This window comes from Capra hircus, chromosome 27, assembly GCF_001704415.2.
Source record: "Capra hircus breed San Clemente chromosome 27, ASM170441v1, whole genome shotgun sequence".
In the NCBI taxonomy this organism is placed as follows: domain Eukaryota; kingdom Metazoa; phylum Chordata; class Mammalia; order Artiodactyla; family Bovidae; genus Capra; species Capra hircus.
The window spans coordinates 30,904,457-30,922,514 of record NC_030834.1 but is presented as its reverse complement, the minus strand read 5'-3'; the positions used below and the strand labels follow the sequence as shown (position 1 = coordinate 30,922,514).

The following is an 18,058-nucleotide window of genomic DNA, read 5'->3' as shown; positions in this document are numbered from 1 at the left end:
GCACAGTGCAGGGTGTAAAGAAAGGACATGGAGCTCCATGCCCTCCCCAGGTCCACCCCTGCCCCAGCTGCCGCATGTTCAGCAATCTTAGAAGCTCTCTGGGCCCCATCCTTTGGGTTTTCATGGAGGCTTCGTAACATAAGCATGTTTGATTAAGTCATTGGCCATTGGGGATTGATTGGACTGGCGGGCTATACTCCATAGCGTTGCAAAGAATCGGACACGACTGAAGTGACTTAGCATGCACATACAACCACGTGATTGGTTCTCCAACAAAGATACCCTGGTCTCTCTCATCACTTAGGAAATTGCGCAGGTTTTAGGAGCTCTGTGCCAGACTTGAGGACAAAGACCAAACAATTATTTCTTATTAAAAACCGCAGTATTGGGTAACATGAGAGGGAGCGTGCTGTGGTTTTAGGATAGCATTAGATCTGGTTCCCTGGGCAGGGCTCCTCAAGGAGGCCCCGTTTAAAAGGAGACCCAGAGAAGGAGAAGCAGCCCGTCTGGAGAGAAGTGCCAGGAGCCCCCCAGATGGGGGCTCAACAAAGACAGAGGCTGTGAGTCGGGGGAAGGTGAGTCAGTTCAAAGAACAACAGCGGTGGTGAGCCCTTTGCAAGGTGGAGGTGGGGAGGGCCTGGGGGATGCTCGCAGAGGTGGGTGGACAGGCTAAAGGCCAATGTAGACCTGGTTGGAGTCCCCGCCTCCTAGGCACAGCAGGCAGTGGAGAATTTCAGGCAGGGAAGTGGCATGTTTTCAGTTTTTCTAAGAAGACCTGGCTGCTCTGCAGAGAAGGGAGTGTGCAGCAGGAGGGAGGGTTAGGAATCATCAAGCTATTGTGATGGACCAGCTGAGAGGGCACAGAGGCCTGGGGTAGGGGTCGCACTGGAGATGGATTGGAAAGAAGAGAAACACGTGGGCACAGTGGATATCGGATGGCTGATGGGGCTGGGGGTGGGACTGGAGTGGGACATGCTTTATCTTCAGTTCAGTTCAGTCACTCAGTCGTGTCCGACTCTTTGCAACCCCATGAATCACAGCATGCCAGGCCTCCTTGTCCATCACCATCTCCCGGAGTTCACTCAAACTCACATCCATCGAGTCGGTGGTGCCATCCAGCCATCTCATCCTCTGTCGTCCCCTTCTCCTCCTGCCCCCAATCCCTCCTAGCATCTGGGTCTTTTCCAATGAGTCAACTCTTCGCATGAGGTGGCCGAAGTACTGGAGTTTCAGCTTTAGCACCGTTCCTTCCAAAGAAATCCCAGGGCTGAACTCTTTCAGAATGGACTTGTTGGATCTCCTTGCAGTCCAAGGGACTCTCAAGAGTCTTCTCCAACACCACAGTTCGAAAGCATCAATTCTTCAGCGCTCAGCTTTCTTCACAGTCCAACTCTCACATCCATACATGACCACTGGAAAAACCATAGCCTTGACTAGACGGACCTTTGTTGGCAAAGTAATGTCTCTGCTTTTGAATATGCTATCTGGGTTGGTCATAACTTTCCTTCCAAGGAGTAAGCCTCTTTTAATTTCATGGCTGCAGTCACCATCTGCAGTGATTTTGGAACTGCAAAAAATAAATCTGACACTGTTTCCACTGTTTCCCCATCTATTTCCCATGAAGTGATGAGACCAGATGCCATGATCTTAGTTTTCTGAACGTTGAGCTTTAAGCCAACTTTTTCACTCTCCTCTTTCCCTTTCATCAAGAGGCTTTTTAGTTCCTCTTCACTTTCTGCCATAAGGGTGGTATCATCTGCATATCTGAGCTTATTAATATTTCTCCCGGCAATCTTGATTCCAGCTTGTGCGTTTCTCATGATGTACTCTGCATATAAGTTAAATAAGCAGGGTGACAATATACAGCCTTGATGTACTCCCTTTCCTATTTGGAACCAGTGTGTTGTTCCATGTCCAGTTCTAACTGTTGCTTCCTGACCTGCATATAGGTTTCTCAAGAGGCAGGTCAGGTGGTCTTGGATTCCCATCTCTCTCAGAATTTTCCACAGTTAATTGTGATCCACACAGTCAAAGGCTTTGGCATAGTCAGTAAAGCAGGAATAGATGTTTTTCTGGAACTCTCTTGCTTTTTCGATGATCCAGCGGATGTTGGCAATTTGATCTCTGGTTCCTCTGCCTTTTCTCAAACCAGCTTGAACATCAGGAAGTTCACAGTTCACGTATTGCTGAAGCCTGGCTTGGAGAATTTTGAGCATTACTTTACTAGTGTGTGAGATGAGTACAATTGTGCAGTAGTTTGAGCATTCTTTGGGATTGGAATGAAAACTGACCTTTTCCAGTCCTGTGGCCACTGCTGAGTTTTCCAAATTTGCTGGCATATTGAGTGCAACACTTTCACAACATCATCTTCCAGGATTTGAAATAGCTCAACTGGAATTCCATCACCTCCACTAGCTTTGTTCGTAGTGATGCTTTCTAAGGCCCACTTGACTTCACATTCCAGGATGTCTGGCTCTAGGTGAGTGATAACACCATCATGATTATCTTGGTCTTGAAGATCTTTTTTGTACAGTTCTTCTGTGTATTCTTGCCACCTCTTCTTAATACCTTCTGCTTCTGTTAGGTCCATACCATTTCTGTCCTTTATCGAGCCCATCTTTGCATGAAATGTTCCCTTGGTATCTCTAATTTTCTTGAAGAGATCTCTAGTCTTTCCCATTCTGTTGTTTTCCTCTACTTCTTTGCATTGATTGCTGAGGAAAGCTTTCTTATCTCTCCTTGCTATTCTTTGGAACTCTGCATTCAGATGCTTATATCTTTCCTTCTCTCCTTTGCTTTTTGCTTGTCTTCTTTTCACAGCTATTTGTAAGTCCTCCCCAGACAGCCATTTTGCTTGTTTGCATTTCTTTTCCATGGGGATGGTCTTGATCCCTGTCTCCTGTACAATGTCACGAACCTTATTCCATAGTTCATCAGGCACTCTGTCTATCAGATCTAGTCCCTTAAATCTATTTCTCACTTCCACTGTATAATCATAAGGGATTTGATTTAGGTCATACCTGAATGGTCTAGCGGTTTTCCCTACTTTCTTCAATTTGAGTCTGAATTTGGCAATAAGGAGCTCATGATCTGAGCCTCAGTCAGCTCCCGGTCTTGTTTTTGCTGACCGTATAGAGCTTCTCCATCTTTGGCTGCAAAGAATATAATCAGTCTGATTTTGGTGTTGACCATCTGGTGATGTCCATGTGTAGAGTCTTCTCTTGTGTTGTTGGAAGAGGGTGTTTGCTATGACCAGTGCATTTTCTTGGCAAAACTCTATTAGCCTTTGCCCTGCTTCATTCCTCATTCCAAGGCCAAATTTGCCTGTTACTCCAGGTGTTTCTTAATTCCTACTTTTGCATTCCAGTCTCCTATAATGAAAAGGACATCTTTTTTGGATGTTAGTTCTAAAGGGTCTTGTAGGTCTTCACAGAACCATTCAGCTTCAGCTTCTTCAGTGTTCCTGGTTGGGGCATAGGCTTGGATTACTGTGATATTGAATGGTTTGCCTTGGAAACGAGTAGAGATCATTCTGTCGCATCCAAGTACTTAGTGCAGTATAAAAACAAAGACGATGTAGAAGAGTTATTCAGAGCATCCACATTTCATTTGGTCCTCTATCCTGAGTTTAAAGTCATTCCACATATTCAGCCTTATAGTGAAACGGAGCTTTTTTCAATATAAATGCATTTCGGACACTTAAGGCTTCCTTGCCTCTTACAATTGGCTGCAAAGAGATTAACTGAGAAGACTGCTAAATGTTTGACCTTTGTTAGTTAAACTAAATAATTTCTGCTAAAAGCATAAGGACTAGCATGACCTAAACCAGGTGGTTTTGCTAGTGGTCACTCCTTTTTTACGGAAAGCTCAAGTTCCTTTTCACATATACAAAATCAGAAAATAGACCCGCATTTAAAAGAAAATATGTAGTATTTTTGGATCTTTAGTCTTCTGAGACTACGATAATTATGATAGGCAAATTATGGAAGGGGTTAGCCTCCCGAGCGATACACTGATACACTTGGAAGGCGCTTTGATCTCCCCACCCTCTGTCAGCTGACCCCATTGTTGTTTTCATCTGACTTATAAAATCACCCCATGTGGCCAACCTAGCAAATCATCAAGAAACCTGCCTCACTGCCCTCATCCTCTTCTGTGGAAGGCGGAAGGAGAGAGAAGAATGCACGGGAGAGATCATTAGAGTATCTATGACTGAGCTATGGGGCCACCGTGGGGAGGGGGGTTTGAACATCAGTCGCTCCAGACGCGCCCCCGCCCCTCAACTCCACTGCATCTCAGCACCACCGGTCATTCATCTTTCACACAGAAGCCTTTGGAATAAGGTTGTGTTTGAGTGAAGGGTACAACAGTCTTTTGAAGACTTAAATACAGTCTTCTAGGCAGTAGCAAGCTTGCCCACGGAGATGGTCCCGGCCCACATGATTCTGTCATTTTTGAGTCATTGATATGAACTGAGCTTCCCTAGCCAGTGAGTGAAACTCAGATCCTGAGAACAGCCCGAAATTCCGTCTTCCAGCTTCTGCCCACTGCTACCCCGCCAGATATTTGCAAGAATCTCTCCAAGGTCTGTCTGTCCATCTGCGAGACGTACATGCCACAGGCCCTGGCAGTTTGTGGGTTCAGTTCCTGGTTTCTGCTGGCTTTTATCTCCACTGGCCACCTGCTGTTCTGGACCTGGGCGCTGCCCCCTGGTTGTAGGGGAAATGTCTCCCTCTTCTCAGACCCGTCTTACAGAGAATGGAGCCACAGCAGAGCTGATTGGAGCCCGAGGGATGCCAGGGAGAGGGGAGCGCTGGACTGAGCTGGGCTTGGGGACGAGGTTGGGGGCGTCAGGCTTCAGCCTTTCACCTGGGGTCCCACTGCTTCATCTGGTGCACCTCTTAAACTTACCCTCTCACCTCGTGGTTTTCATCCCCAGGCGCTGTTGCCTGGTTTCATCCATCAAACCATCCAAGCAAGGTTCATGTTCTTTCCCAAAGGCCCTCGAGACTCCTCCCTGCCCCAGTCAAGCTAGAGGTCGTGTCTGGACACAGGAGGTGGTCCACCCCAGGGCACCCGGACACTGCCGGGTAGTGGAGGGGGGTTGCTCAGTGCACAGGCTGGCCTGAGTCCAGCTTTGGTGCGTCAGGGTGATTTATAACAAGGGTGAGATCCTACTTGGAAGCAGAGGAGGAGAGATGATGTAAATCCATGTGAAAAAGAAGCTTCAAAGCTCACAGATACTCTGCGGAGAGCCTCACCCCCTTTCTGAACGGCCTTTCTCAAGCAAGACCTTACAGAACCCCAGGTGGGAACAGGTGGCCCCCAGATGTCAGGAGGGATTTCCCTGCCCTCCACCTCTCCCTCTGTGGGGGGCTCCCCTGCCTGCCCCCAGAAGCCTCTCTGGGGAACGCTGGGGATCCTTTCTCAGAACATGACTTGAAAATCACACTGTGATACAAGATTGCAGCAAGAGAGCCAGTTCCATGCGCCGAATGTTGCCACCTCCCCGAGAACCATGTGGGGCCCCTCGCTGCTGGCTCTGCACCCTGCCCCGCCTGCTCTTTCAGATCCAAATGTGTGCGGGAGGCCACAGGCCCTGCTGGATGGTAGGCGCATCCTCCACGTGGCCACCAGCGTGTCTTCCTGAAATGCATGTCTGACTCTCTCACTCCTTGAATTCCCTCAGGATGAAGCCCTTGGGCACTCAGTTCTTTGCTCATAGTTGTCCCTCCATACCTGTCCCCCTTCTCTGCGGCTCCCCAGAAAATAGCCCTGCACCTCGCAGGCTGCTGGCACACTCCCACTTCAGCACCAGATTCAGGCTACACGACCTCGGAAAAACCTCTCACTTCCTGCTTCTCAGTCCCATCCTCACCTCCAGGTGTGTACGTCACTCTCCTCTTCTGCCCCAGATTATTGTTCAGCCTTCTGCATAGGGGACTTTTCGTCTGTCTGTCTCCTCCACTTACATAGAAACTGCTTGAGGGCAGAGATGTTGGTGGGAGGGAGCTTATTCACTCACCCAGGTGCTTCTCAAGCCCCCAGAAGATGCTGATGTGCAGAGGGCACCCAGAGTTTGAATGAATGAATCTTCAAGTTACCGCAAGTGCACTTGTCAAGATGTGAATGACAGTTATTAAACAAATCAGCTCCAAGTTTAAAAAAAGAACAGATCATTGGAAAAAAGCTTCACAGTTGCACGCCTTTCAGTAAGTCTATTCCAACGAGAGCTCAGGTTTTAAAGGCAAGTTTTCTTTGTGGAGGCAGCTGAAGCTTCCGCTGTTCTGTGCAAGTCTTTCCACGTCTGCACGTGGCTGGGGCAGTAACACATTTCAGGGTTGAGGGTTGACTGTATTTGCAGCACAGGGAATAGGTGAGAGTCACGGGAGGGGTGTGTGTGTGTGTTTGAAGGTGTGTGTGTGTGTGACAAGTGGCTGGGTCTTAACGAAATGCTTACTTGGTAATTGTCTTTCTACAGGTGATGTATCACCAATCAGTATGTCTCCCATCAGTCAATCTCAGTTTATCCCACTTGGGGAAATCCTTTGCTTGGCCATCTCCGCAATGAACTCGGCAAGAAAACCTGTCACCCAAGAAGCACTGATGGAACACCTGACCACCTGTTTTCCAGGTAACAGGAAAAGGGTGATGTACTTTCCAGATGGATGCGCACTCTGGCTGACCTGGGACTTTATATGGACACTTCATCCCATGATTAAATTCAATAGGGGAAAAAAAAAAAAGTCTTTGCCAAAACCAACCAGTGACATTTCTTAGCTCCGCAATTAAAAATCAAGGCATCAGTGTTACTTCAAAAATAATTTGCCACCTTCTAATAATTCTTCATTGGCACTGAGGGCAAGAAACTAAATCAGGATCCACAAAGAAGTCTGTAAAAACTACCACAATTCCATTTAACTTTTACAGCTCAACCTTCCTAAAGTACATGAGCATCTTGATTCAATGCGAGTTTTGTTTCCTGCCTGCTTGCTTTCTTTTCTTCCTTTCTTATCTCCCTTCTTTTTTCTTTCCTTCCTTTGATTTTCTGCTTTTCTTTTGGTGTCATTTAAGCTACTTCAGAAGAGAACAGTTTAGAAAGCTTAATACTCTTCAAATTCTATTTGAAAAATTCATTTCAATGACAGTTCTAAAAGTTTGGAAGGATTTAGCTATCATATTTATATTTTTGTTTTTTAAAGCTAAGACTACTTACTTTTTCATAGTTTACTATTTGAGAATAAAGTTTTGAAGTCTAACTGAATATTATTAAAATATTCAAACTTTTATTTTTAATGCATAAAAGTCGAAAAAATAGCCTAGATTTTGACCTCTATTCCTGTTTTGGACATTCACATTCTAAAGAGTTTTTAGTAAGAAGTTTTCTAGTGAAAATGTCTGTAGGCTGATACTTAAGCCCTTTTGTCATGCTTCTGTATTGCTTGAATTTTTGAAAACAACTTTTATATACCAGTTCACATTACAGAAATATGGATATTTTTAAAAGGATCTGAAAAGAATAATTGTTGCTTTTCAGCCTTCTAAATAGGTCTGCATACTATTATATGTAGAGTGGGTAAGCAACAAAGTCATACTGTATAGCACCAAAAACTGTATTTAGTCTCCTGTGATAAACTATAATGGGAGTGAATACAAAAAAGAATATATACATATATATGTATGTATAACTGAGTCCTTTGCCATAGAGCAGGAATTAATGCAACATTGTCAATCAACCAAACTTTTATTAAGAATAAGTAAATAGGTCCTTATCCCTCCAGAATGATCAGTTAAATCGGACCAGTACATGTTAAGTTGTTACACATGGATCTTCCTGGGAGGAAAGTGACTGCTTACGGACTTGCCATTGGCTTTGGAGTTTGCTGGAGACTGTTGGCATGATCTGTGCTGTACTCTGTCTCCAATTCATCCCCTTAAATCGCTTCCTACTGAATTCTCCCTCGGTCAGTGTCCTTCACGAACACAAAGAAATCATCTGAGGAAACCCATTAAGTTTTCAGTCTAAAGTTCTTACCATACAGAACATGAGCACGTGTGTCAGCAGTTTGTCAGATTTGCAAGATTAAAGCAATATATGTCTAAATAACCTCCCATCGGCATGCAGTATATTTAAATAGCTATTTTTGCTTTGGGAGATGGAAATATATGGGCAAGGAGAAAGGTCAGATTCCAGCCCTATATTAATATAGAGCTTACCTTTGCTCCTTACACCAACAGAATCTGAACTCATGATGAACTTTGGGACTGGAATCTGGACGTGATGGAATATGCAAACCTTGACAGTCTCCATCACAGCCATCCCTTTACAAGTGAGCCCTGCAGATTTCTAGTGGAACCCTGAACTTCATAGACAATTGGAAATATCTGTCATTATACTGAGGCTTAATAGTAAAATAAAAATTATAGGTATCAGTGACTTTCAGCTAAAGCTTTGAAAACTCCCAGTTAAGGGTATGGAAAACAGATTGGACAGGGAATGTTTCTACTTGGTTTTTTCCAATTAAACATTATTTGATTGGTGTACTTGAAAATCCACGTCAAAACTTTACTGTAAGTTCTCTCTGGAAACTCTTATTCCTTCATTTGTGAACAACCAGAAAGCGTGTTCTTCTTGATGAGTAGACATGATTACATTGTAGTCATGATTTCGTGTAGTTTCCTGAGTTTTCTAAGATCAGCACTTGGAAGGCCTCCAATCAGCAGATTCTATAATACAGTGAAATTTTTGTCTTATAGCTATAATAGCTATAGCTATTTTTGTTATAATAGCTGTTTTTATGAATGACCCTTCAGCTTTCCTTTATTGTAATAGCGTAGTAACTTGTCAATCATGAATTCTTCTAAATAAGGCTTGCCGTTTTTGAAAAACTTCTGTTAACAATGTTAATCAAAAGTACACTACCATGTAGGACAGAGTCAGTTTCAAATATGAGTTTGTCATCTAGTGCTGTGGTTCACAGCTCTAGTGGTTGTCGTTTGTGAGACTCTAATGTGAATAATGTCTTATCCTGAAAGTTTCTGTGTAGCTGCTGCCCCCTGAAGTTGTTCAGCCGAACTAGAATAGTTTGTAGGGCTACTCACAGGGCAGAGGAGCTAAGTTGTTCATCTTCTGTTGTATTTTGGCTCTCACAAATTGCAAATATATGGCTTGGGTTACAACCCAATTCAGTTGAAACTCATTCTTGTTTTGAACAGAAGCTATTATCAGTTCAGTTCAGTTCAGCCGCTCAGTCGTGTCCGACTCTTTGCGACCCCATGAATCGCAGCACACCAGGCCTCCCTGTCCATCTCCAACTCCTGAAGTTTACCCAAACTCATGTCCATCGAGTTGGTAATGCCATCCAGACATCTCATGCTGTGTCATCCCCTTCTCCTCCTGCCTCCAATCCCTCCCAGCATCAAAGTCTTTTCCAATGAGTCAGCTCTTCGCATGAGGTGGCCGAAGTATTGAAGTTTCAGCTTTAGCATCAGTCCTTCCAATGAACACCCAGGACTGATCTCCTTTAGGATGGACTGGTTGGATCTCCTTGCAGTGCCAGGGACTCTCAAGAGTCTTCTCCAACACCACAGTTCAAAAGCATCAATTCTTTGGTACTAAGCTTTCTTCACAGTCCAACTCTCACATCCATACATGACCACTGGAAAAACCATAGCCTTGACTAAATGGACCTTTGTTGGCGAAGTAATGTCTCTCTTTTTTAATATGCTATCAAGGTTGGTCATAACTTTCCTTCCAAGGAGTAAGCGTCTTTTAATTTCATGGCTGCAATCACCATCTGCAGTGAATTTGGAGCCCCCTCAAAAAAAGTCTGACACTGTTTCACTGTTTCCCCATCTACTTCCCATGAACGACCATACAATGTTTTAAAAATTTTTTGATATTATATCAGCCTTAATAACCAACATACATTTGCATAAAAAACAACATACATTTCTCGAGAGGAGAGCCTTAAACAAAAAGGAAACCATGCTGCTCAAAAATTAAATAATTATGTTAAACGATACATCATTCAGAAGTACTGTTAAACCTTTTCTGCCTTGGTCACAAAGGGTGACTTCTGAAGCATGGGTGTGTACTAAGTCGCTTCAGTCATCTCCAACTCTTTGCCACCCCATGATCTGTAGCCCACCAGGCTCTTCTGTCCATGGGATTCTCCAGGCAAGAATACTGGAATGGGTAGCCATTCCCTTCTCCAGGGGGTCTTCCTGACCCAGAGATGGAACTTGCATCTGTTACGTCTCTGAATATGTAGATTCCATTGTACATGGACTCTCTCCCCTTGAGAACTGCAGGCCATTTCTAGTGTTTTTGTATTTTACTTTTATAGTTTTGGAAGGACTGGGGGAGCCTAAACCTCTCAGCTTACCCAGTTATTCTAGGCAGTTACACAATGCTCTTTGAAGGTAATCAGAGTTTCCATGGGTCCTGACCCAAAGTTGAGACTACTGGTAGCTAATATTTGTGAGCACTCCCTGTGTCAGGCACTATTCTACATACATTAAACTCATTTAAACTCACATCATCCCCCTGAAGACAGGTACTATTGCTGTCCTGCTTCCCTGGTGGCTCAGACAGTAAAGAATCTGCCTGCAGTACAGGAGACCTGGGTTCTATTCCTGGGTCGGGAAGACCCCTGGAGAAGGGAGTGGCTGCCCACTCCAGTATTCTTGCCTGGAGAATCCCATGGACAGAGGAGCCTGGTGGGCTACAGTGCATGGGGTTGCAAAGAGCTGGACATGACTGAGCGACTAAGCACACACAGACTGTTATTGTCTACATTCTGTGACACTAAGTCGAGGCTCAGAGTCGTTAAGCAAGGTGCCTAAGGAGATACCAGCTGTAGTAGTTCTCTAGAGCAGTCTTAACAAAGTACAGACATCTATTGGATGCTACAATTCCAAGATCAACATATTGGCAGGGTTGCTTGGTGTCTTCTGAGGGCTGCGAGAGAAGAATCGGTCCCAGCCTCTCCCTGGGGCTAGTAGTTCTCTGCCTTCTACCGGTTCCTCTTCTCAGTGTGATAACTCCGTGTCCATGGTTCCCCTTTGTAGAAGAACACCAGATATAGTGTGCATCAGGGCTCACTCTAATGACCTCACTTTAACTTGGTTGTCTCTGTAAAGACCCCATGTCCAAATAAGGTGACATTCTAGGCTACTGGGGATTAGGACTTACATAGGAACATGGGGGGCAGGGGGACTCACACTTAATTCAACCAGTAACGTCAGCTACCAGTGGTAAAGCTGGAATTTGGATCCTTGCAGTCTGACCCAGGAGCCCGAGCGTTCGGTCTCCCTTGAAATTGCCATTTTTGTGGGTGAGACACAGTTGCATACTGCCAGGATGATTCCACCTGACCTATTTCCAAATTATATCCTTCAGGTCAGTATTAGAAATACGATCACCCTTGATTTGTGGCACTGAGGAAAGGAGAACATTAAAGAAATTAAACGCGCTACAGCCTGGAGAATTTATACTCTGTGAAGAATGTATGTTCTTAATAGTCTCTTTAAGCGCGTTAAGACAGCACTTAAATGGGCACACAAAACTCTGAAAACAGTCAGTGTACAAAAGAGCATCTGTGATTTTCTTCTGGAACATCTATTCTAGCAAATACAGCGGCTTGAGACTCAGCGATCAGATGGATGTAAGAGCCTCTAAGCTGTCACTGGTGTGTTTATTAGAGCTCTCTGCCTATGAATTTGAAAAATTCACTTTGCTGCCACCTTCCTTTTGCTGGCTTATGACAAGAAGGAGGAAGGTCTCACCTAACTATCACCAGTGCTATAATCACATTCGAATTTGAAGATGATGACTTCAAAATTGGAGAGTACATCCTAAACAGTGGTCAAGTCTAGTTGACCTTTTATATAATTTATAAAATTAAGTTTATTAAATAAACTCAATCTTGGAATGAGAGTATGGAGCAGCTTCAAGCGAATGTGGTAGCCTATATATATATTAGATTTCTTTTCAATACCAGGATGGCTCTCTCAACCGTGACTTCCTAGTTGCTTTTATTGAAAGTCTTTTCTGTAAACTTACAAGATACTGAAAACGTTTTTTCTTCATTTAAGGATACTCTGTCTTTGGGACATCTCTGGCTGTCCAGTGGTTAGGACTCTGCACTTCTATTGTAGGGGGTCTCAGGTTCAATCCCTGGTAGGCGAACTAAAATCCCTCATGCCTTGCAGGGCAGCCAAAAAAAAAAAAAAAAAAATTCTGTCTTGAGCAATTCAGTTTAGTAAAGGTTTATAACAACAGTAACCACTTAACTCCATCTAGCATCCATTTTTCTCTTCTCAGCTTTTATCTTTTCCTGTTCTGTTGGTAGTACAATTCCATGAGTTATCAGAGAAAACCAGGATTCATGTTAAACTTAATGAACACCTTTGAATCCTGCTAGGTTGCTGTATGATGAGACTTAGAAGCTGGGCAAAATTAACAAGATTCTGTCTTAGTCCACGTGGACTGCTATAACAGAATATGGTGGACTGGGCAGCTGAAACAAAAGACATTTATTTCTCACAGTTCTGGGACCAAGAAATCCAAGATCAAGGCACCTGCAGATTTGGTGTCTGGTGAGAGCATCCTTCCTGGTTTGCAGACAGCCATACCCTCACATCACGGAGAGAGAGCTCTAGTCTCTTCCTTTCCTCATAAAGGCACATCACGGAGGCTGCAAGTTCATGACCTCATCTGAGCCTAATCACCTCCCCAAAACTCCCACCTCTTAGTAGCATCGCTCTGGGGATTAGGGCTTGAACATGGGGATCGGTTTTGGGGGGGGGCACCATTCAGTCCATAAGCAGACTCAAAACACTCCAGAATCAACCACACCCCTCTCCTTCCATTCTCATGAGTGTGTCCTTTGGTTTCAGGTGTTCCCACCCCAAGCCAAGAAATTCTCCGGCACACTCTGAACACGCTGGTCCGGGAGAGGAAGATCTACCCGACTCCTGATGGCTACTTCATCGTCACCCCGCAGACTTATTTCATCACTCCTTCCCTCATAAGAACTAACAGTAAATGGTACCACCTGGACGAGAGGATACCTGACCGGTCTCAGTGTACCTCTCCGCAGCCGGGGACCATCACGCCCTCCGCCTCAGGCTGCGTCAGGGAAAGAACGTTGCCCAGGAACCACTGCGACTCCTGCCACTGCTGCAGGGAAGACGTGCATGGCCTGCATGCGGCCACCCTGCAGAGGAAGCCCGCCAAGGACTGCAAAGACCCTTACTGCCCTCCTTCCCTCTGCCAGGTGCCAGCCACTGAAAAGAGCAAAAGTACTGTCAACTTCTCATACAAAACGGAAACCCTCTCCAAACCGAAGGACGGTGAAAAGCAGTCCAAGAAATTCGGGCTCAAGTTATTCCGGCTCAGCTTTAAGAAGGACAAGACCAAGCAGCTAGCCAACTTCTCCGCCCAGTTTCCTCCCGAAGAGTGGCCCCTGCGAGACGAGGACACGCCGACCACCATCCCTCGGGAGGTGGAGATGGAGATCATCAGGCGTATTAACCCGGACTTGACCGTGGAAAACGTCATGCGGCACACTGCCCTGATGAAGAAGCTTGAAGAAGAGAAGGCGCACCGGAGTAAAGCCGGGTCCTCCGCCCACCACAGCGGGAGAAGCAAAAAGAGCCGGACTCACCGCAAGTCCCACGGAAAGTCTCGGTCGCACAGCAAGACGCGAGTGTCCAAGGGAGACCCGTCCGATGGTTCCCATCTGGATATCCCGGGCGAGAGGGAGTATGACTTTTGCGATCCTCTTACTAGGGCCCCCCGGGAGGGCTGCTTCATCATCGAACACAAAGGGGATAACTTCATCATGCATAGCAACCCGAACGTGATCGAGTCTCATTTCCCCATGACCCCAGAATGGGATGTGTCTGGGGAACTGGCCAAAAGGAGGACTGAGATGCCTTTTCCTGAGCCTTCCAGGGGAAGCTCCCACTCGAAAGTGCACCGAAGCCACAGCCATACCCAGGACCGAAGGTCCAGGAATGAGAGATCCAACAAGGCCAAGGAGAGGTCCAGATCGATGGATAACTCTAAAGGCCCTCTGGGTGCTTCTTCTCTGGGGACGCCTGAAGACCTGGCCGAAGGCTGTAGCCAAGATGACCAGACCCCCAGCCAATCCTACATTGATGACAGTACTTTAAGGCCTGCACAGACTGTCGGTCATCAAAGGGCTCACGTTTCACCTGCAAGCTATAAAGAGGTGTGTATTCCAGAAATAGTCAGTGGCAGCAAGGAACCGCCCAGCGCTTGCAGCCTCTTGGAGCCAGGCAAAGCGCCAGAGAGTTTGCCATCCTTTGGTGAACTCAACTCTTGTCCAACAAAGACAGCTGCAGATGACTATTTCCAGTGCAACACCTCCAGTGAGACGGTTCTCACGGCGCCGTCACCTCTGGGGAAGAACAAAGAGGACCACGACACTCTGACTCTGGCGGAAGGGGTGAAAAAGCTGCCTCTATCAGACAGGCAGGCCCCTCATTCCTCCAGGGAGCCTGCAGGGCACAAGGAGGAGTCACCAAAGGGGCCGGGTGGGGGCCCAATCACTCCAGGCGCAGTAGTCGAAGGCCTTGCCAACGGACGCCTCACCCAGCACCACGGCGCCGAGCCCAGCACCCTGGACAAGAGGAAAGAGATATTCAGCAAAGACACACTGTTCAAACCTCTTCACAGCACCTTGTCTGTAAACAGCTATCACAAATCAACCCTGTCCCTCCTCAAATCGCACCCGAAGTCCCCTGCCGACACACTGCCAGGCCGATGCGAGAAACCAGAGCCGTCCCTGGGCACCTCGGCCGCCCCTGCCCTGCCGGCCTCCCAGCGTCAGCAGGAGTCCGTGGGGAACCAGGAGGCCTCTTTCGACTATTACAACGTCTCTGATGACGACGAGTCTGAGGAAGGGGCCAACAAGAACGCAGAGGAGGAGAAAAACAGAGACGATGTAGGTACCATGCAGTGGCTCCTGGAGAGGGAGAAGGAAAGAGACTTGCAGAGGAAATTTGAGAAGAACCTCACCCTGCTCGCCCCAAAGGAAGCCGACAGCAGCAGCAACCAGAGGGCCACCCATTCGGCACGACTAGACAGCATGGACAGCAGCAGCATCACAGTGGATAGTGGATTCAACTCCCCACGGTAGGGAGCAGCGTCTGTGCGCACACACATACGTCCACCGGGGCCTGGGGCTTTATGCAGGTTAACTCAGAGTTTCTAATTTCAGTCTCAGTTCTGTGAAAGAGGGTGAAGAGTTGTGTGAGTTGTATTGTTAACAGCCTGTTTCTGACTTCTTTTTCAGGAATTGAAACAAATGTTTCTGCAGCTGTAGAGATCACCAATCTGGACTGGTGGGTTGGCTCCTTCCCATCCAATCTAAGACCAACATTTCCCAGTATTTCGATGTTGATATTGCCACCATGCTGATAAAGGAAGGGTTGTGTTTTTTTTTTTTCTTTAAGTTTTTCAAAAAATAGTAGCTTTTTGAGTGAAATGAGTAGTCAGTGTGATGGTGGGAGGTAGGGGTTGGGAATAACTTGATTGACTCAAAGATGGGGAATCCATCTAGTGAGAATATAATAGCTCATCTCACAACCTCTGCAGTGGATCTAGAAGCTTGTTATCATCTCAACCCTGACTTTCTGTGCAGCCTGCACCCCTTGCTCTCATACACCTTCCTCTCACCACTCAAAAGTCTGCACGCACATGGAACTGGTCCCGTCCCAGGAAGACCGAGGGCCTGTGCTCCATTAGATCGAAGTGCATGCCAGCACTTTTTCTCCTCCTGCAGAATTGGCACTTTGTAGGCACACCGATCGTGGTGCCTTCTTTTTGGTAGGTGCTGGTAATTCAGCAGAGGGTTAACAGCTGAGTGTGCAGTGCCCAGTGGCCACAGCCAGGGCACTGAAGTGGTTCAGAGGGTTAGGAAGCAAAAGGGAGTCTATGCCACTTTCCTTTTTTTCTCCTTAAGTCTTCCTTCTCTTCCAAGAGCGACTTGGGACCTGACTCTCCTTCTGAATTCTACTCCAGATTGGTGACTCTGAGATGCAGAAATACTGTTGAGAGATTGACATCTCCCATTAGTTGTGATTCCCAACTTTTTGTAGTAGTTTGTATTTGAACAAGTCCAAGATACGAATATGTATTTCTTATATTTATTTTAATTTTAAGAATTAAAATTAGTTGCGTTGTAATCCTTTGACTCTGTCTCTGGGTAATTTGGAGACAGAGCATCCCAAAACCAGAACTGGGAATCATTCATCTGTTTGTCTCACGTTAGACCTTGGTTATTTCTTAAAGGGCTAGTTCTTTATTACCATTATTATTATTGTCAAGTAACATTTCTTTTCTGAGTTAACACGTGTGGAAGTCTGATGTCTAAACAAACCACAGAGATGGCACCCTGGTTAACGTGGAAGCCAGGAGCTCCAGGTCTCCTCTGCCCACCCTCAGGGACCTTAAAACTTCAGGGGGCCATGGCACTCAGTCGGCAGACTACTGGCCTGTTAAGTGACTTTGCTCAGAAATAATTTTTGCTAAATGTTTTTTAATCCCAAATGAAATCTTAATTTATATACCAATTGTTTTACATATTCTTTTCTCTCTGCTTCCCTCTTCTACTCTCGTTTTTCCTCTTGATTTCCTAGTAGGGGCTAGCAGATAAGCGTAACTAAAAGTCTGCCATTGGCGGTAGACGTTCACTACCAACCATTGCTTGTGGAAGGCGTGGGTTATTGGCCTGGACCTCCGGCTCTGCTGTTTCTTAGTCTATGGGCTCTCCCTGCTCGAAGCTTCTCCACACCAGTTTCCAGCTCTTGACAGGGCACGCTTGGCCCCTAGACCTCCACAGAGGGAAAACCACCATGCTCCAGAGATAGTTGCAAGAGGGACATTGAGAGGTTAATGGGTTCTGACTCAAAACCTGACCACTGCATAATATTGAACGTTTTTTGTTATGGGGGCAGGTAAACAGAAATGTTCATGGAATTGTTGAACCAGTCTCTCCACAGAATATATTTTATTATCTCTGAATTAGGAGTACAGATTATGGAATTGATGAACAGGATCATTTCTTGAACAAAGCTTATTTGCATAGCTTTAATAGTGTACTCAGGGTCAAATGTGCTGTCCTGGTAGGTCATCCTGAGGAGTCTGTCTTCACTCAGGAGCTATCTTCCCTCTCTTATTAGGTAGAATTTTCTTTATGGAAATATGTAGATCACCCATCAAGGTCATGCAGTTAGTCTACAGAACAATTCCTGATCGCACCCCTTTTGTTTTCCGTATCCTTTGGTTAGAACCTGAGTGACAAACTTATTTTTGATATTTATTTTAAAATTATATTTCCCCTCTACTTCGATAAATTTACTAAGTTACCTTTCGGATGCATGAGGATTGTCTGTGAAGGAGAATATTTGAGTTACAGGGGGTTTTACTCTCCAGTGTAAGGAGTCTTTTAGCCAAATAGCGTTATGATGCTGACACGGCTCCACCGTTACAGATACAGGAACCTTCAGGGGCCATTTATTCAGATCTTTCGGTGAAAGAGGTCACTGAGCAACAAAGGTCCAGCCTGCGCCACCACCCCACTGCCCCTGCCAAAAAAAACAGGTGATCTCCACACTGTCAAGTCTTCAGTGCTGACTCAGAAGTCATGTTCGGCCACATTTCCAAAATTCTTTAGTCCCCTTTAGTCAGGAAGATCATCTGGAGAAGCAAATGGCAACCCACTCCAGTATTCTCGCCTGGGAAATCTCATGGACAGAGGAGCCTGGTGGGCTACAGTCCGCGGGGTCGCAAAGACTCAGACAAGACTGAGCGACTAACACTTTCACTTCAAAGTGCGTTGAGAGAAGGAAACAAGGTAGAAATTTAAACTATGCCGTGAGATCGAACGTTGCAAATGAAGACTCCTGTCGTGCAAAGCCTGCTATTCCAGAGTTGAGGCTGAAAACCTGTTGATAAACACAATATGAGAATCAGAGGGCTCCAGGCTGCCCAGCACGTGTCTGATGCGTCCTGTGCTGTCCA

At 45.8% G+C, this 18,058-nt stretch overlaps 1 protein-coding gene across 5 annotated transcripts in view; it reads left to right on the top strand.

The window, feature by feature from the left end:
* Positions 1-18,058, top strand: part of STOX2 (storkhead box 2) — a 196,520-nt gene that overhangs the window by 170,842 nt on the left and 7,620 nt on the right. For 3 of the 5 annotated variants that reach the window (XM_018041957.1, XM_018041962.1, XM_018041961.1), the window contains 2 exons: positions 6,482-6,634; positions 12,904-15,169. In XM_018041957.1, the coding sequence (XP_017897446.1) occupies positions 6,482-6,634; positions 12,904-15,169 (2,419 nt within the window). Of the gene's footprint in view, positions 1-6,481; positions 6,635-12,903; positions 15,174-15,329; positions 15,379-18,058 lie in introns of those variants that run through there. The other 2 variants (XM_018041958.1, XM_018041959.1) reach the window with 2 other exon arrangements.